This window comes from Leptosomus discolor, chromosome 9 (genome assembly GCF_034619465.1).
Source record: "Leptosomus discolor isolate bLepDis1 chromosome 9, bLepDis1.hap2, whole genome shotgun sequence".
NCBI classification, from domain to species: Eukaryota; Metazoa; Chordata; class Aves; order Leptosomiformes; family Leptosomidae; genus Leptosomus; species Leptosomus discolor.
In genome coordinates, this window is record NC_141399.1 from 18,077,791 (window position 1) to 18,096,622 (window position 18,832).

At 37.8% G+C, this 18,832-nt stretch overlaps 1 protein-coding gene across 3 annotated transcripts; it reads right to left on the reverse strand.

The window, feature by feature from the left end:
* Window positions 1-374: 374 nt before the first annotated feature.
* On the reverse strand, window positions 375-18,378 carry NEK4 (NIMA related kinase 4). 3 transcript variants are annotated; one of them, XM_086469801.1, is made up of 16 exons: window positions 18,286-18,378; window positions 14,050-14,316; window positions 12,860-13,057; window positions 11,893-12,000; window positions 11,065-11,219; window positions 10,247-10,385; window positions 8,946-9,371; window positions 8,456-8,509; window positions 8,077-8,220; window positions 7,052-7,192; window positions 6,608-6,674; window positions 6,105-6,211; window positions 4,698-4,786; window positions 3,857-4,062; window positions 2,124-2,257; window positions 375-1,367 (listed from the first exon to the last, which is right to left on the reverse strand). In XM_086469801.1, exons 1-16 carry the CDS (start codon window positions 18,376-18,378, stop codon window positions 1,275-1,277), a joined length of 2,421 nt encoding a protein of 806 aa, XP_086325927.1. In that variant the 3' UTR covers window positions 375-1,274. The 3 variants fall into 3 exon arrangements, with proteins under 3 accessions (XP_086325927.1, XP_086325926.1, XP_086325928.1); XM_086469800.1 differs by having other exon boundaries at window positions 6,105-6,216; window positions 6,604-6,674; window positions 10,244-10,385; XM_086469802.1 differs by lacking the exon at window positions 8,946-9,371 and having other exon boundaries at window positions 4,698-4,780; window positions 7,052-7,191; window positions 8,070-8,220; window positions 10,244-10,385.
* Window positions 18,379-18,832: the final 454 nt, after the last annotated feature.

Genomic DNA, 18,832 nt, shown 5'->3' on the forward strand with positions numbered 1-18,832 from the left:
CATAAGCCTAAAAGATAATACACAGCTGGACTTGTATTAAAATATTTAACTGTGTGTAAAACAACCTGCCAGTAGTGTCACGTTGTAACAAGCAGTGTAAAACTATACACACCCCACAGTTCTGAAAAATGCTGATAGGAGATTGCAGAGTGGCATTTTTTGTTTAAAATAAACTTGGCTGAATAGAGAAAGTAACATGTTGACACGGTGTATTACAATAGCTCTTGAAACCTTGCAACTTGAGCATCTAGTAGGTGGGAAGCAGCAGGATCCATACCTATTGCACTTTTTTACTACTGACTGTCATGTTAGTCTCCCTCACAGGTGCTGGAGGTTACAATATTTAAGCTAGAGGCAGGGAAAGAGACAGGTGGTGCATTTAAAATTTTATTTTACAAATTCAATTCCCTTTGACTTCTTTATCCTTTAAAAAGAACACATGCTTTTCTGTAGTGATGCCACATGACAATGCCTGGGCATGTGTGTAGCAACACAAATCTAGATGCAAAGAACGGGAAAAGCTAAGATGCCTGTTTCTCTAAGTGACCCTGTCTTGGGCATTTTCATTCCTAAAATGAATTAGTATTTATAAGGCAAAGGGATTTCTCCAGCTGGGACCATGGTAACCATGGCTGTGTCCTTTCAAACATTCTCAGACTTACTTTATCCAATTACCAAATACTTTCCACCACTTTGGGCATTGCCTTAGCAATAAAACACAAAAGCAAAGGCTTTGTTTAAACCAGTATGGCCACCCCCTTTAGCACTTTAACTTGACAATGTACAGAACCTGGAGGGCTTTTGGTGCTACAAAAATTAGTAATTATTTCTCCCTGCTAAATTTTCACAACTGTTTGATGTAGTAGGTTATAGCCTATCGCACCATAGCCTTGGCATAGATTTCGTAACTGTATTTAGTATGTGACCATACCGAAAATCTTTTGTTACGACAAATTCAAACAAAAACATCTTTTTTTTTTTATGTTCCTTTGTATACAAAACTTGGTATCCGTCCCTCTTTGCATCTATAAAAAGCAACTTTTAAAAATTTCATTAAGAGATTAAAAACTACACGAAACAGTTTCTCTTCTAAGAAGGTGATAGCCTGGTTCACAATTTAACATGAAAAAATATTACTACAAACTATAATGTTTTTTGCAAGTTCACCTCCTTATTCTGGCAAAGGAGGTCAATGGATTGGACCAGCTTACAAAGCATGTTTGTCTATCAAACAAGCTATAAACCAGTCCTTTTCTCTAACAAAAAGCTTCTGGTCAGAACTTCACATTTTCTTCAAGAAATTTCAAATGGCGTGCCTTCGCACTGTAACTTGCATACTTGTCTCCCATGTGCTCCCGCAACTGCAGCTATTTAGAACACACACACACAAAAAACACACAACACAAAATTTACTGATGTTAAGAAAAACTACCAAAATATTAACAAAAGAAAAAAAAAAAACCAAACCCCAAAGCATTCAAGTGAAAGCAGCATGTGAAGTTTGACAACATAGATGGGTGGGAAGAAAAATGCAAGTCTCTGTTGTTGAAGTCTTTGTTGGGAGAGAGTTCCATATCCCACCCAACAATTTAAAATATGAATCAGATCTTCACAGCTTATACTTACCCATGCAGTAACCAAACTCATTTGTAACCAAATTTTGAATCAAATAAGCTGAAGGTTTTGCTTACTCACCTCTATTAGGAACAGACATTAAACTTTCACAGTTCGGACATAAAGAGCATGAGGCAAGTAAAGTGAAGGCAAAAAATTATGGGTCAAAAGAAGTTATTATTATTATTGGAGACAGACCACAGAGTAAAATTACTCACATCCCTTGCATCTTCCACAAACTTGGGGACCATGGTAGAACTCTAAAGCTGCTGTGCTTTCTGAAGAATTTGTGGCTGAACATAGTCTACATTTAGAATCAAACTTTGACATTGAAAATGCCAATATACTTAGGCCCTTGCCTGCCAATGACTACATAAACACTTTTTGGAATTGAGGTTTGCAGTACTGTATCAATATCTAAAAAGGGGTGGGGGCTGGCCAGTAATGACCTTGCTTGTTTATCTAGGTTTATAAACAAATTATACGCTTTCATTATGAAAGATATTCACCTCTCTTTTCACTTCATCATCATCTTCCATGATGCTGTACACCTTCTCAAGAAGTTTCACTCCCAATCCTTGCACCACATCGGATCTCAGGATTTCAACCATTCTCCTAATCTTGTCAGGAACTGGTAACACATCTACTATAAAATAAAATTTAAAAAAAAAAAAAATCATCAATGCAGTAGTAATTACTTTCAGTGTAGTCAATTTTCATACTCTATGCAGAAGAAGAATATGGGACAACTGTATTACCACAGAATTCCAGCTGACCATTCGCACGAAATAACTTGTCTACCTGAACTGGGTAGCTAGACCGCTCAACAAGCATGGTGAATCAGAGGCACTCCGATGCTAACTCTTAAAGACAACAGACAGTACAAAGTCAATGCAGACACAGTTTGCACCACTAGGTCCTGGTAACTTTGTTTCAGGTGGTTCCTGTACACTATATTACAAATACTATTTGAATGAAAAGTACTATCCTCTAATACTACACCACCACCCAAATATTTTAATAATTCAATCACTTGTACTTACAGCAAATGTAAAAAGTTTAATCACTGTAAAACACTAATGGCATCATTTCTGCCACCTGGCTGTTTGTCTCCACAGCCTTTGAATCTTTTGCTCCTCAGCTGAAGCTGCTAACAAGAGACAGTCACTTTATAAGGGGAGGCACCTCCATTAGGAACTGAACTGAGAAAAGTAGCTTGTGCTTTTAATCACTGAAATCACCAACACTCCTTTCATAGGATGGATCACTGATGAAAATAAAATATCTGATCTAATTAAAATAAATTTCAGCTTAGAAATCTAGTAGCCCTGTCATCTCAAATGGTATTAAGTAAATAGCTGGATGATCTCACTATACAATACTTCAGAGTGAGAAAAACAGACAGAAAAACAGAGTACCACTGAAATTTGTACCTTCAACTTTCTGTCATACCTGTTTAAACACAAACTCTTTCAATGGATTTTACTTTAGCTATGCAGAATCGACTTACCAGAGTAAAATCCTGTGTTCTCCCATTGCTTTGCCTATCACCAGGCTAGTTACAAGTAGAATCCTTATCATTTAAAACAATAAGCACAAGATGGTCTGAAACTTCAGAAACCTACCTTCACCTTTTTATCTTGTTCTTGTTGCATAGTAAGTGCAGTCATCGCAAATACAATTTTTCTTGCTTTTTGGAATACATATATTAAGGTCTAGACCAGACCTTCAATATGAAAAGTTATTAAATTCTTGCACCTGTATCTGGGGGAAAAATAAGCTTGCCCAAATTCAGCAATGAGGATGAACTTCTCATCCAAATCTCCACTGTGTTTCATGCTTTGTGTACAATTTCAGCTTTACCCACAATTCAGAAAGATTTACAGCTATCAAATCATTTGAATGCCTTAAAAATCTTATTTCAAAATACTCAACTGCAACTGTTCATTTTGGAAGCTTCTGACTATAAGTCATATGGGGGAAAAAAGGTCATATTGCAGAGCAGCCTTCTCTCTTCATTAATAATTACACAGATCAAATCACATGTTCTTTTCATTGGCAAGTAAACCACAACTAGAGCTGTTTTGCACACAAAATCATTTAGAAAGATGTTTACTTCTGCAAGCATTGTTGAGAGCCGAGAAGAAACAAGAGTGGATTGTCCTCTGTTGATCACTAGCAGGTTTTCTTTGGGTATTAGCAGTTGAAACCATTCATGTAAAGCAGTAACAGAGCAACAGACCTGAAGAAATCTCTTCAAATTTTAATTCCTCTGATTCATCAGGTGATTTTCCATGCAAAATCAAAGTGTCTCGATATTTTCTGTGAAGTTTAAACTCTGGGGCTGGAGTCGAGGTTAGACAGTATTCAGAGTTCTCCTTAGAGTCTATTTTCAGTGTCCACGTCATCAGCTGCACCAAGTCATTCATTTCGTTCATATTGCTTTTTCTAGTAGAGGAAAAATAAGATGAAATTCAGTCATCATTCATGATGCAACTTCCACCTTGCATTCAGAGGACTTTTCAATAAGTTTAGTGAGGTCCTGCTAAGTATTCCATGTTAAATTACTTGTACTGGTACAGTTTTATCAATAGCAACATTAGCAATATTTCATCTAACAAAGGTTCGGAGCAACAATTCACAATCTTATCGGCTACTGCCACCTGTGCAGCTGCACCTGTGGTAATGCAACAAATAATATTTTTTTAATTTAAAATTTTAATTTTAACAAAATCAGAAATAAATTCAGTCTCATTCACAGTGGAAAAGAAGCATAATGGCACCTTTGAACTCATGCTTTTAATGCATCCTTTGACGCTCGAAGACTGGTTTCCTGGGAAGCTACGGTTGACAAAAACCAGAGGAACACAATCACAAGTCCCAGATAGTTCAGCATGGAAATCTTATAGTGACAGAGACAACAATTAAAGGGAGTTTGTTTTCTTTATGCATCACAAACTTCTTCAATCACTCACTATGTAGAGACACAGCGTGAAAGCAATTCCTGCCATTTTTTTCCCACTCCAAGTCAAGGTCCAATATATGAGTGAAAACTCTTGCCCACTATTAAACAAAATACTTACCTCTCCTTGGAATCACCATCAGACTTATCTGTAGAGCTTGCAGAAGAGCTTAACTCATCATCGGACAGGCAATGGGTTTCTCTCTTTCTCTAAGTGAAGAGGGAATGGCAAAAATTCTAATAGCTGAAAGTAATTTATCAATACAGCATGAATTACTCCTCTTACATGGAAGAAACACTTTCAACAAGCATATTTTTAGACTCAGCTTGGTAATATTTAAAAGGTGTAACCTTTGCTTCTAAGTACGAGCTAATACACAGGACATCATCAACATACTTTATGAAGTGCTTACGTGACTAGCGTTACATCTCAGCCATGCAGTTTTAACCACTATAAATGCTTCACCAAGTGCCTCTATTAAAAACAATTAAATCACGTATCTGCGTCAGTTCTTTGCGAACTACATTATAAAGTCATTACCCTAAGCCCATCTATTGGTCTCTAATACACATTTAAAAATAATATTTAAATACATTTTTATCAGTTCAGTAGGTTCCCAGCATTCCCTAAAACATACAGAGTTTAACCGCTTGTGTCTCTACAGTCTTGTGTTCCGTGCACAGTGTAACATGCAAAAACATCACCAGCACATGCACATACAACTAGTGAGTAAAAACCTAATGTAATATCGGTTTGTGAATGCAGATGAAGTCTTTGCATTTAGATACCAGTTATAAGCATATACACGTAGGTAAAACAGGCAAAACACTTTCCATGCAAGTGCTGGGCTGAGGAAAAGAGAGCCTACACTTTGAATTTCAGACTAAAATTTCTTCACTATCACTATTCTGCATTTATCAATATTAATACTGTTCTGCTGGTGTTGCAGAAGATTGTCAAATGTATGTTTAAGACCTTAAAAAAAGGCTTTCTAATTAGACAAGGAAGAGAACATTAACAGAAACTATTTACTTTCCACCTAGCAACTATTCCTTATTGTCAGCACATAACATGACTACAGATTGCAAAAAAAAAAGTTCAAACACCACCACCAAAGCAAATCAGACGTACCAGGCTAAAGGTAGTGTCTTGTTAATAAAAATTTAAAGCAGACAATTGATCTGTAACTAAAGCATAGTTTGGGATAAACTTTGTCCCTTCCAAAATAAAACAAATACTACAATTTAGAGAGCCCAAAACAATCAGTAAGAGGTCCCTAATTTTCATCATTGATGGGTGAAAACGCACAGCGAGCCTGGAACGTTAAATTGATCTAGCCAAACAAAAAAGTAGATTAGGGATCCAAACTCTACCTCAGGACTTATAAAGTAGTATTTACAGAGAACCGTGCACTCTTAATTGACAAAGTTTCTTCCACACACCGATTTTTATTTCTTTTTAATTACCACTTTCTTCCCAAATTGTGCCTGCATTTATGTATTTCAAAAGCAGATGACCTTAGTTTACCTGAGAAACACTGGGATCTGATGAGGACTGAGCAACTTTAACATGATTTTCCATATGTGATTTTGCTTCAACTACTGCACTATTTGATGTTCGTCTTGCTGAAATCACTGAAAAGATGACATTTTAACGATATTTACAACTTATCTGCATGTATTTTGAATTAGTTTCATGCTCATGCAAGAAAAAGTCTACCTGGCAGAAGACAGGCAGGTAGGTATTCGCTAAGAGAAAACACTGAAGCTTCTACCTGAAAGGTGTATATTCTGCACTTCATGTACACTTCAATGACAAGCTGTCACCACTAAACACAACTCAACATAACTGACTAAGAAGCAGAAAAATACAGACACATTAACAGAAATTTTTATTTAACACAGAACTGGACCCTTAGCGCACCTTTCTGAAGATGGCAGTGAAGAACAGACGACAAGTTATAATTTCTTCACAGAGAAGTTATTAGCCTAGTTATACATAAAGTGTTAACATTCAAACATAAAAATTACCAGAGGGAAACATCTGCTCCTGAGACTGTTTCAGCCTCCTTCGTTCTCTTGCTGACAAGGGCCGCTCCTTCAAAAGAGTTAATTTGGTATTGATTAGCAATTGTCATAATGGCTTTTGTTATCTAATCACTATAAAGCAAAAAACCCTTTTCAACTGACATGGAAGAGAGAGCTGTTAGAGCAGACCTTCTGATCATCTAACAAATTATTTATTACAAAACAGTCTTGGTCAACGAGACTAATATGCACTCTAGAAAAAGAGCTTCTGACCTCCATGGTGCAGCAAGGCAGCTTCTCATCCTGCACTGACCAGGTGCTTGACAAGACTCCCATTAGGTAGGAAGCTACTCTACATTTCTTTACTCACTGTGCATATACTCAGAGAACAAACTGCTCAGAAAGAATGAGAGACAAAAATAAGCTGACACAGTGTTCAACACTAACCTTTGAAATGACAACTTGATTGGTTTTGGTGCTATTTACAGATTCAGAAGCTTCAGCACCATGCTGCTCTCCACACCTCTGTGTTGTCTTTCCATTCACACCAGAAGGAAAAGGTAAAGGCTGAGCAGCAACTGTTATGAACTTGAAAGAGAAGTGAGCAAGAATTTATACCCTTTTTATTAGAAGTTAAAGTACTCTGCAATCTAGAAGACATTCTTGCATGGTAAGGCTGGATGCCAGAGGTTTTGGATCCTTACTGTAACCTCTTCACATCTCACAATCTCTCTCCACATCTCTGCTTGCATTCACTTCCCTTCTCTCCATTCCTACATCTTGTCCTCCTCCTCCCAGCCTATTTTTCAGCCGACGCTTTGCAACAACTGTCGCCACCCTCAAACAGCAAAACTGACGAGAAAAACAGGATATTAACCACCAATCACCCTCTTCTCTATCCTTCTATAGCCAGGGCCTTTCCGGAAAGAAATCTCTCTGCTCAGTGCGGAAGCACTGACAATAGCCCTATCTTATGTGTACACCAACATTTGCTTCCTAGAGTTTGCACTCATAAGCTCAGGGCAGCCATTACACATATCTGTTCTAAAGTACTAGTAATCTACTACCTACTACAAGTAGCCTTATCCACAATAGTCAGGAAAGGTACTGTTATGTATTTTGTAGCCACAAACAGTGAGAAGTGCTGATGGGAATTGTTAGCAAAAGACTAGCACAGCAAAGGGAAAGCCCATAGCTCACTGTGTTTCCTTGCATCCATCTGGCACACCCACCTCACACCTGTAAGGGCTGAGATTTTCACAGATTTACACAGAAAAAGACATCTTGAGTGTTTCTAAAGGACATCTTGAGTGTTTTACATTTTGTTACCAATGAAGATATACAGATACACAGATATACATGAAACAAGAACAGCATCAAAAAACGCACCCTTTTAAAAAAAATTGGTCCCATTTTTAAAGAGTAAAAGAATCTTAAAGGAAAGAGGAGAATTATTTCTTTAATATCTGCACCTTCTCTGAACAGACTTCAGCTAGCTCTCTTTTCTTCTGCCGTCGCTGCCGTGAGAGAGAGGGTTCACTGACAGAACTACAGGGCTGCAAGTGGGAGGTAATTTTTTCCCGAATATCTCCCAAAGCTCCATGACAGATGTCATCCTAGTAAGTAAAAGTATTTTTTTAAAAAAATGTAGACATGCCGTTTCCAGATTTACATATACATACTTTTTTAAAAACAAACAAACAAAAAACACGGGTCACTTTACTATTTGGACTGCATCCACCTTAACATATCACAGTTACAACCACAATAAACTCTGACTTGATAGACAGTTAGAAAAAACACCTGCTGTACCAGCATTTTTAAGCTACTAAACCTTCAAAGGACACTTACTTGAATTACAACAGGAACAAAAGGTGCTAGCAGCTTTTCAGTAGAATCCAAGCTCTACAACAGATAATGATTTCTCATTACAAAAGTGTGTATGAAAACCTCATTGTAGACCAAAATGCAATGAAAAGACAATCACCACCTATTAGCCCCCCACCCAAATCAGGACCAACTCAAAATCAGCCTGGCCTATTTAGAACACAGAACAAAGAAGTCACAAAACTACTCTTATCACCTCTCTTCTCAGCTGGAAAATAGTCATTCCCTTTAAAAACAGAACTTCCATCATCTAGATGCAAGCCTAAAACTACTTCACTGTGTTGCCTTTGCAAATCTGAAGCCAAGGCTCCTAACTACTTAAGCATTTCAGTAATTGCATCAGCAGTATCCTGCTTTGACAGCAAAACACGTGCAGCAGGTGTCTAAATTTTAAGAGCTAGCCACTAGTTAAATCTATTTCAAAGTCTATTTCAAGTAAGCATAAAAGCATTACCAGGTCAGTTTGCATTCGGTCTTTCGATACAGGCTGCAGGAGTTTCAAGGTGTCACCATCTTCTTCTACAGCATCAACAGAAGACTGCTTAGACTCAACATTTTCAGCTTTAAAAGCTTGCTTTACTCTTTGCTGTAGTCCATCTTCCTTAATTGGTGGACTACTGAATGTTAGTTCAGAATTCCCCAGAACATTTAAATACTTTGCTTTATTATTCTGTGGAATATGCTCACTGCCACGCTTCTCGCTTCCGTACTTCATCCTTTCAGATGGTAAGATATCAATATTCACTGCATTAACTGTAGCTAAGGAGTCTCCAAGGTTGTTCAAATCATTATTGCTTGGTTTTCTTTCCAGCTCAACAGCTGGTTTCTCTGAGGGACAAAATTTGGCTGCTTTATATTTGATGATGCAATCTTCTTCATTCTAGAATTAAAAGGAAAACAACAAAAAATAATTACCTTTTGGGTATTAAACCCATATGAAAGAATACTCTAAGCACCTAAGGAAAATCATTAACATACCAGACTGCATAAACGGCAATGAAATAATGATCAATTACAAATTAAGAGCCTCAAAAAAGCCACAACCCACATTTTTAAGAGATACATACTGTATTTGCAAATGACCTATTTCAGGCATTGGTTTACGCACATCCAGTACACCTACCTTTCACCAGGACCATGAAAGAAAAGTTGTACTCCATTGGCTCTTCCGTAAAGGAGGAGCCAACAACTACCAACAGTCTTTAAGATGTACTACACCATATACATTCAGTGTTTCAGCACTGAAAGCTTAAATCAAGAACAGCAGACTCATTACAGAAAATAAAAAACATGCACAAGATTAACCATTCCACAGATTTGTTCTAACCACCGGAAAGAATTCCAACAATAAACTATTTTTGGTTGTAACTACAATTATTTTTTTCCAGCCAACAACATATATTTCAAAATTATTACCACTTGTCATCAAATATTTGAAAAAATATTTGACCTCAAACATTCCATAAGTAATTCACAGTGACCTACAAATGAAAAAACAGATGTTGTTTAGTTAACATCTTACAGTTAAGACATTGAAACTAGTTTTACTGACCCACAGCTGTTTATTCACTTCTACTCTTGCCTAAAAACAATTCCTTCCTTAATATGAATTTTACACATTGCTAGGAATCAGATCTGTGTTCTCAGGAATGCTCAAGGCACTTCTTATACAGCTGAGTTTTTTCTCTCGAAAAAGCAAGTGGGTTTTGTTTTGTTTGTTCGCTTCTTTTAAAGAAAATATATATAACTCACAACTTTGTACTTCCTGGCTGGCTCAAAAGAGTGGTTTTGGTGTGTAATATTCCTTCTATGAGATTCAGTCTTTACAGAGACCACAGAATAGGGATCTTTAGGTTTAGAATTCACAGTTTTCTTATGACTTCTGGCTGCTTTCCTGTAAAGAAAATACAAGTTGCTCATTCAATCACCATCAACAAGACCTTAAGATATTTGTTTAGATTATATTAATTCAAAAAATCCACTCACTAAACAGCTTACATACAAGAGAGTATAAAATACCAGGCTTTTTCAAGGGACTGAGCACAACATACTCATTTTCATCTCCACAAAAGGAGCTTAAAAACAAAATTCAGACTCTGACAGCAACATATACTTGTACTGCACAGCACCAAAACCAGTCCTATTTGGAAACAGTAAAATAATTGACTAAACCTGACACAGAAAAATAATTATATCAGTGACTATCAAAAAGAAACTTGGTATTACAAATCTCAGCTGATAAATGGCCTCAAAGAACCATTCAGAAAGATGTCTATTTCCTATCACTTCCTTGAAAACACTGGTGTTAGTTGGTTTTTTTAAAACTGTCTGAATAAGCTGTGCAATCCTAACCACTGCATAGTTTTATTCCGCATTTGCAGAAAAAAATAGTTTCCATTCTAATTCTCTCCCATTTTTCAAAGAATCTAAAGAAACTCTCATTTTCATATGCTTTGTAACTGCCCATAACAGAAGTAATCTTATCCTGCTACAAAAAATAGGAGAAGTTGTAAAACAAAGACCACAGTAACATGAATATTTTGCACAGTATCACTGAGATGAAAGTATCTTACGCCTTGGTGGCTTCCAAAAACAAAAAAATGTGGTGCTTGATATATGGGTGTCGTAGTATGCTTTTCACACTAGGTCTCTCCTCTGGTTTTTTACTGAGCATAGTTCGTATTATTTCTACCAACTGTGGGCTGTAATCCTTTGGCATGGGTGGCAACTGTAAAAGGAAAGGGAAGTCTGATATTAATTAACATATTTGTCAGTAGGGGCTACTGCTAAGTCATTTATGCGTGACAGCTATACTTCACTATGTACTTTGCATAAAGAACAGTCCCATTGCTCATATGCTGAAAGTTACGGAAGTGCTTCACATTAAAGAGATTATGGAAATTTTAAGTGTTTTGTCTAAGAACAGTTTGTCATTTTTTACTAATATCAGCAGTTAAATTTCTATGAATAAGCTTAAAAATTTAGATAAAATAAATCCATATCAACTTCATTATACGCCAAAGCAAGACAGATACTTAAATAAGCTAGTTGTACCTCACAGGAAAACGGCATCACTTGAATAAGGATTTAATTTTTTTGTACAACTTTTAAACCAGAAGCAAATTAAGAAAGGAAGTCGTATCAGAACTTTGAAAATTAATCAATATATTTGTTACACAAAGGGTTTACAAGAAACTCTGCCAACATCTACAAATGAATAATTCCCTGGGTCTGATATTACACTGTACGCCACCATGAAATACCAGTCTTACAACATATATGATGATGCATGTAACATGCAAAATATTTTAAAATCCATGCACTATTTCTGACTGGAAAAGACAATCTCAAGTTCTAGACAGAAATTCCAAGCAGAGATAAAACAATTTAGAAGTTTTTACCTTTCCTTCAATAATCCGATAAACCAAAGAGTTCATGTCTTTAGCATTAAAGGCATGTTTCAGTGTAGCCATTTCATAAACGCAGCAGCCTAATGCCCAAACATCAGACTGAAAAAAGGGAACAAAAAAAAAAGTTTTGGGAACTTTTTATTAATTGTAGAAGTTTTATCTCCAGACTTAGTCACCTGCTTTCAGAGGCCTTTAATGACAGTAAACTAATTAAGAACAAACTCCATTGCAAACATTTGGCTTCAGTCTCACTTTTATCTTTCATTTTGATCAATTGAATTATTTTCTTCCAAATATCACCAGATTTTTCAGAAAAGAAGTGTAGAAAGTTGCTGTTTGCAGGGGGTTTTGTTTGTTTTCTTTTTAAGTACAATGTCAGTTCTAACTGGCAAGTGAAAATCTTTTGATTTCTCATTGGAAGAATAGCTTTCCCCTCAGCTCTTGCTAATTGTAGACATTCATGGTGTGTGTGGTTTGCAGCAAGAGCCGAACAGGTATACAAGGGCATATTTGCTTTATTTTGTTAAATTTAAATTCACAGCAACACTGCTTATTTCTCTACTTAAATTTTTTTTAATACTGCTGTTACATCTAATACAAACTTCTGTGTATACAGCTTCCTGTCTGTTATATAATTAATTTAGAAAATGCAGCTATCTAACATAGACTGATATTTTTGTTTAAGTTGGCATGCTGTGATAGGTACTAGCAGCCTGCTGAACACCTTGGCTGTAATAACTTACCACGTGCTATGAATTCCCTTTTACTACAGCAAACACAGTTCCAGAATTAAGGTTCCTGCAAAACTCCCCTATTGTTTCGCTTGGTCATTAGGGATATTAAAACGAATTGGAAGCAATAAGAAATTCTAAACAACAGGTAAGATTGTAATATTCTCAGCCAAACAAAGTAAGTTGCCTAACAAAATAGAAATGACATTTGTGTTAACATACTTTACCTTGTAGTTGTAGGGTTTGTTAGAAAAGAGTTCAGGGCTCATGTAGTACGGTGTGCCTATGAGAGTGCTGGCCATGTCATACTGGTTTTCCAACACTCTGGCTATTCCCAGGTCACCCACTTTGATTATATTTGTTCGTGTCAGAAAAACATTTTGAGTTTTAAGATCCCTGTGCAGAATGTGCTTTTCATGTAAATACTGGGGGGGAAAAAACATATAAATAGAGTTAAATAACTCCTAATTGGTTCTTCTACACTGAAAAGTGAAGTCAATTACACAAGTCAAAGAGGGAAAATACAAATGGAGAAAAGTCACATACATCAATATCAAAGCCAGGAGTGCCCCTGCTAAAGACAGTATTACTGAATTAACATTAAGCATGACTGATAGATGCACAAACCCAAAACTTGGCACTGCTTTAGCAAAATCTCCCTGTGTGGCTCTGAAAAGCCAGCAGAAAAGAGGAAATAAAAATGTAAAGTTAAGACTCAGACTTTAACTCACTTTCTGCTGTCTCTATTTCTTGACAATCATTTCTTAGTCTTAAATATAGAATTTCAGTGCAAAATACATGAGCTTTGTGTAAACAGGGAACACAATTAGTCTTATAATAAACAAGAACATGTAGTACTGTAGACTTGTGCATGTCTGATCACAACAGGCAACTTTAAGAATCTTCTGTCCAGTTTCTTAGTGTTAAATCTGATCTTTATTACTGTAACAATTGTCTGTAAAGCCCGATAACCTCCAATTACTAAATTTCAACAAACTGAGATAAGATTTGACAGAAATGATGAATCAGGAGTCTAAACTTACCGCTAAAAAACACTAGCAAAGTGACAGAACACAAAATGCTTCTGAAATAATCTGCCTTTTTTTTAAACTACATTTTGTGACTTAATCTAGACTTTCAAACCAGAGAAGCATTTCAGACTAGAATTGCAAACACCCTGGAGGTTACCACTGTCTACTGAGATACAGAGGTGTAGACATAAAATATGATAGCAATTTCTTATCTAAAATAGTTAATTTGACTGCACTGGCCTGTGAACATTTTTAATGTACTAATAACCATTGTATTTAGATGCTAAGCCAGCCAAAATGGAACTCAAAGTCTGCAGAATTTTTAAATGCAGAAAGAGCCAAATTAAATTTATATATGAAGGTGACAAAGTTATACTTTATTTTACCTGCAGTGCCATGGCAATCTGGACAAACCACTCCACCACCTGATTCTCAGGCAAAAGTTTGCTCTTCTGCTCTTTAAGTTTGTGATACAGATCTCCTCCCTCGCAGAAGCCCATAACGATATATAATAGGCCATCTTCCCCCTGCCAGGACTCTCTGTAGGTGACTATGTTCGGGTGTTTCAACTGGGATAACAACTGTGCCTCTTGTTCTGCTGCCTTCCTCTCTCGGTTGGAAGCATTTTTAAGGTTTAACTTTTTGATGACATACTGTAAAAGAAATTGCAAGGTATACCATGAGAGACGAAAGTAACTATGCAGAAACCTTAGGGAATTCCCCAAATCTAAAGGAAATACAGTATTTGAAATATACACACATTATTCTATATGGAGACTGCAACTTGTCCCGTTATACATAATTTCTACCTTTATGCTGTAAAAATGGAATAGGTGTGGCTATTCTATTCATCTACCTGAATAAAACTATGCACAGGCAAATTTGTGGTGTTTTGCTTTCTTTTGACTAATGTTCACATTTATGTTTTTTCCCCCCAGTCTCATTTTAAATGTGTGTCTATCATCCATCTCATAGGCTTGAAGTACTTGTTTGCAGATCACAGTTACTCTCAAAATGGGCCATTTCAACAGTAACTCTAAAAATACAGTAATATTAAGGAAAGTATGCAGTCATGTGCAAAAAAAAGACAATAGATGTCGAGGATAAAGGTCATCTGGCTAGACCCATTTTGCTCTTCTCTGCTAGAAAACCAAAACCAACTCCTTTAGCTTTATTTTATGGAAAAATGGACTTTTCCTTTCACTCCTTCAGAAATGAAACATATGTTCTATGTAAAAGAGAGAAACTCAAGAAATAACATCTTAGATCTTTGGTGAACATAGATCATACATTTGAAAACCTAAAAAGTTGTTAAAAATCTCAGTCTCAAGGCTTAGATTACAAATTCCCCATTGTCATATTCACAAGAAATACCTAACAGAGCTGAATTTCTGAACACTTAATTGCTTTGTATAAGAAATCTACAAAACAGTGAAGCACAGGAGAATAGGAAAAAAGCCTCTATCAGGAAAAGAAATGTAGCAAGTAGAGAGGCAGTTAGAGGCACATTGAAAAATACTTTCTCAAAAACCTGAAAGCAGACATAATTTACTTCTTTAAAACCTGCCTTAAAACCATCTCTTGCAATTACGAGTTTCTGCATATGCAGGCTTAAACTTATTCAAGAAGAAATGAACTATTACATGGAAGTAGAGACTCTTGGTCATACTGAAAGAGCCAAAAGGTCTTGTGCTCATTCCTAAATTTCTTTTATTCTGTATTAAGATCGCTTAGAATTTTTTAAAACTACATATAAAAGCTGTTACTTACTTCCCTAAGATGCACTACATCAAATGTATTTCTAAGGAATTTCAGGTTTTAGTAAAAATATAGTTGAAGCTGAAGATGAGACAATAAAATCCATAGCACATGTTCATCATACACAGCACCAATATTTAGGTCTGACCTGGACCCCTTCCTGATGTAAGTTTCGTAATAATTGCTTTTGTGGCATCAGCTTTTCACAGAACAATCACACCATGGTATGCACCTGACCCCACTCTTACCGGAGAGTTTTTAAATCGAAACATCTAAAAAGATTTTTTTACTTAGCAATTTCAGTGTCCTTGGCAATTGCTTAGCGTGTCCACTTCCCAGGCTGGCCCCATTAATTTTGTCCAGCACATTTAATCAGCGTTGAAGAAGACTGGCCCCTATGCACCAAGGGAACCAATTATGCAGAAATAGACAGTACCTGGTGATGTTGTGTCTCAGAAGCCTGCTGGATATCCTCAATTCTTATAACCTGTGATGATGCACAACTCCCAAAAGGAATATAACAAAACTAGTTGTGTACAGCATCCTCCAAGTTTAAAATAAAATGGAAGTGCTATAACCTGGTCTAGTGGAAGGTGTCCCTGCCCACGGCAGGGGGGCTGGAACTAAACAATCTTTAAGGTCCCTTCCAACCCAAACCATTCTGGGATTCTACAACTACTGTCCTACGTGACAAGCCAACTACATCTGTGTCTTTGGGCATGGAAATCAAAAGCTTTTAGCTTTTTATCAGTATCTGTCCTTAGACAATATACCTCCACAACGCACAAAGCATGCATACAGCCTAACTTGAAACCTGGCATGGGTTATATTTTGGTTTAATGAGCATGTTATCCTGGCAAGATTCCCATGAAGTCTATTGCAATGCTCTTCTGTCTTATTTGATACAAATTGTGTACAAGTTGGAGTTTTATTTTTTTTCGCTTAAACATTTCTTTTAAACATTCAGAGCCACCTGACCTTCTCCACAAAAAAACAGCATTCAGTTAACAGCAAATACGCTTAAATAAAATATAATTTATTTCCCAGAATATGTATCACTATGCCAGAGTCACAACAAAAAATCCTGATCATCCTGCTACAGAAGAAAGTTTATAAAAGTTTTTTTTATTTTTTATTAAAATCAGCAGTTAAATTTCTATGAATAAGCTTAAAAATTTAGATAAAATAAATCCATATTAACTTCATTATATGCCAAAGCAAGACAGACACTTAAATAAGCTAGTTGTACCTCACAGGAAAATGGCATCACTTGAATAAGGATTTTAATTTTTTGCACAATGTTTAAACCACAAGCAAATTAAGAAAGGAAGTCGTATCAGAACTTTGAAAATTAATCAATATATTTGTTACACAAAGGGTTTACAAGAAACTCTACCAACATCTACAAATGAATAACTCCCTGGATCTGATATTACACTGTACGCCACCATGAAATACCAGTCTTACAACATATATGATGAAGTACAGAACATGTAGCACTATGCCAAAACCACAACAAAAAATCCCGATCACCCTTCTACAGAAGAGAGTTTACAGAAGTTGGCAAAAGATGAGACACAGTTAAATGCATCAAATATTTAAGATAAAGTAACACCGATAAGGAAGCAAGGCTCTTGCCAATGTTAATGATCAGCAGCATGACAAAGAGGTGAAATCCAAAGACCCGTATATGTTTGAAAGTCACCTCAATCCACTGTTTACTTTTAGGACAACAAGCAGCTCTCTGCAGACATTGGACTATGCACCGTGGTGACTGGCCTGGAGGGAACAAGTGCTGCCACTGCTGCTACCCAACCCACAGGTCGTACGAATCTGCCTTTGGATTCCAGCCTCTTCCCTGCCTTCATCCAGAAAGGATGCACCCCTGATCACTGCTGGGCACAAACAATTCTTCCATTATCTCTAGTCAAGTCTTGGGCATAAGGCTCATACCCAAGGCTTCTGCAGTACTGCTCTGTGGATGTTCTCCATCCCCATTTCTTTATCTTCTTGCATTTTCTATCAAACACATCTGCTTTGGTCAGGCAAGACAGATTATTTCAAATTTGCAATAAAAAGGCAAAGAAAAAAATACTTGTGCTTCAACTCTGACATAACCAAAATTTGCCAGGTTCTGCTGCAGTCAATACAGCAAACACAAAGCCCATCTTCCTCCAGCAGAGATGATGCCAGCAAAAGCCAACACCGGAAGCTGTTTTTTCCATCCTTGCTATCGTTTTTATCTCCACCTCACATGCGTGTTTTGAAAGAGACTACAAAAAGCAGTAACAAGCCAAGAACAACCTATTCTGCTTCACACTAAGAACAGTCTGTATTTTCTTGTCACCCAAAGGACTACCAAAGCTAGGTTTTCCTCCCCAAAACAAGGCACTATACATTTAAAAAGCAACCAAAACAATATGTAGTTTTATTTAAAAAGAAAAAAAAAAAAAAAAAAAAAAGAAAGAAGATAATTTTGGGGGCTTGGGGTTTTGTTTGGGGTTTTTTATCTTGATTTTTTTTTTTTTTAAATTAAAAGGGGCAAAAAAAAAGTCTTCTCCACACATTTAATAAAAGCCTTCATAGGCAAGGGAGGAAAACAGGAACACCTCAACAGGCAAGCTCAGCTCATGTGGCTCAGTCACACCTCAACACCAGGTCATGGTCACAGCTGCACCCCGACACCAGGCCACAGCCCTGGTCGTGCCCGGGACTGTCGTCAGGGCCCGCTACCACGGCCGAGCCACAGGTCGCACCCCCCGACCAGGCCACGACCCAGCGGCACCCCCAGACCAGGCCACGGCCATTCCCCTCACACCAAGCCACGGCCGCAGCGTGTCCCCCCGCCACCAGCCCCTCGCTACCTGCTTGCTGTCCTGCTGGTGCCGCACCAGGCTCACCTCCCCGTAGCTGCCCTTCCCCACGGCTCGGAGGAAGCAGTAGGCTGCCAGGGACATCCTCCCGCCGCCCGGGCCCGGTCAGTGCCTGGCGGCCGGAGCCCCCGGAGCCCGCCCGCCCCGCAGCGCGGCCGCCGTTGCCATAACGATCCCAACGGCTCCCCGCTGCCATAGAGAGTACGCCGTGGCAGCGTGCAGAGCGGACGGCCGCACGTCTCTATGGTCCGAGCGCTTCGCGGCGCTGCGGCAGCCATTTTGGATGCGGGTGAGGCGGCCATGTTAAGAGTGGGCAGGGAGCCTAAGGCAGGTGGCAACTAGTCGTGGCTTTCTCTCTTGTTAAGGCCCGAAAAACAAAGCTGTCCCCTAAAAACCGGTGTCTGACGAGGGTCCTTGGTGTGCTGGTCCATGTGACCCGTGTGCTGAGCCCCGGGGAAGGGTGGGGACAGGGATGCGGTGACAAGCCTGTGGACAGCTGTGCCACAATGCCCCGCAGCATCACAACAGGCCCCACCAC